We start from the raw sequence: 935 nt of genomic DNA on the forward strand, positions 1-935 counted from the left end.
AAAAAAAAAAAAAAAAAAAAAATGAAAAATTGGAGCCAAACCTGATCCTTAAGCTCCTGAGAATCTGAAGAGAGAGAAGCAGCGACGGAGGCGCTAGCTGAGCGAACACCAGAGGAAGCAGTTCTGATACAAGTCGAGATGAATTTTAGCGAATTAGGCAAAAAGCCATTACTACCATTCTTCGTCTGATTATGATTATCTCCGTTGTTATTGATGTTGACCTTGGAGTTACTCTTCATAGTAATTATGAATTCGTCGTCGAAGAGACCACCGGAGACACACCGGAGAATAAACAACGATCGGAATCAGCATACGCCGCCGGCGATTACGTAGAACAAGGGTGAATAACTATAATAGATCGTTTAATTTAGAAATTTTCAAGCTTCACCATTATTTTTTTTAATTCGATTAAGCGGTGGCGTGGTTTTGACCTTCTTCACGGAAGAAGAAGACGAAGCGAAGAAGAAGATGTAGAAGAAACGGTTCTTTGCTTTTTTTTTTTTTTTCCCTGTTTGTTTGATTTTTTTTGTTCTCTTTGGGTTTGCTTTTTGTTTTGTTCTTTGGGCTTTTTGTGGCTTTTAAGTTTTGTTTTGCTTTTGTGTTTTTTTTGGCTACTTTGGTAATCTATCTCTACTATTAAAGCAGAAGTACTCCCTCGACTCAAAATGGACCATGACTTGGTAGGTTTTTCATTAAAAATAATTAGAAAATCACAAAATTTAATATAATTAACCTATAGTTTCATTTTTGACAAATGACCATTATGCCCTCGATCGATCACTTAAAAAATTATGGGTCAGGACGCGGATCCTAAAATATCCGACAACAGAAGGAAAAAATCTCGCGGATCTATTTGTACTCCAGATTAATCTTTTTCAGATCCAGTATATTATTTCATTCAAGATTAGTTATTTAAGATCCCCAACAGAGTTATT

General features: G+C 35.6%; 1 protein-coding gene across 1 annotated transcript in view; it reads right to left on the reverse strand.

Annotated features, from left to right (window-relative positions):
• The window catches only part of LOC104787669 (autophagy-related protein 18h), a 6,028-nt gene extending 5,526 nt beyond the window's left edge, over positions 1-502 (reverse strand). The window contains exon 1 of the mRNA XM_010513273.2: positions 42-502. Coding sequence (XP_010511575.1) covers positions 42-239 — 198 coding nt within the window. The 5' untranslated portion in view covers positions 240-502. The remainder of the gene's footprint in view (positions 1-41) is intronic.

The sequence above is a fragment of the Camelina sativa genome, chromosome 5 (assembly GCF_000633955.1).
Source record: "Camelina sativa cultivar DH55 chromosome 5, Cs, whole genome shotgun sequence".
Lineage (NCBI taxonomy): Eukaryota > Viridiplantae > Streptophyta > Magnoliopsida > Brassicales > Brassicaceae > Camelina > Camelina sativa.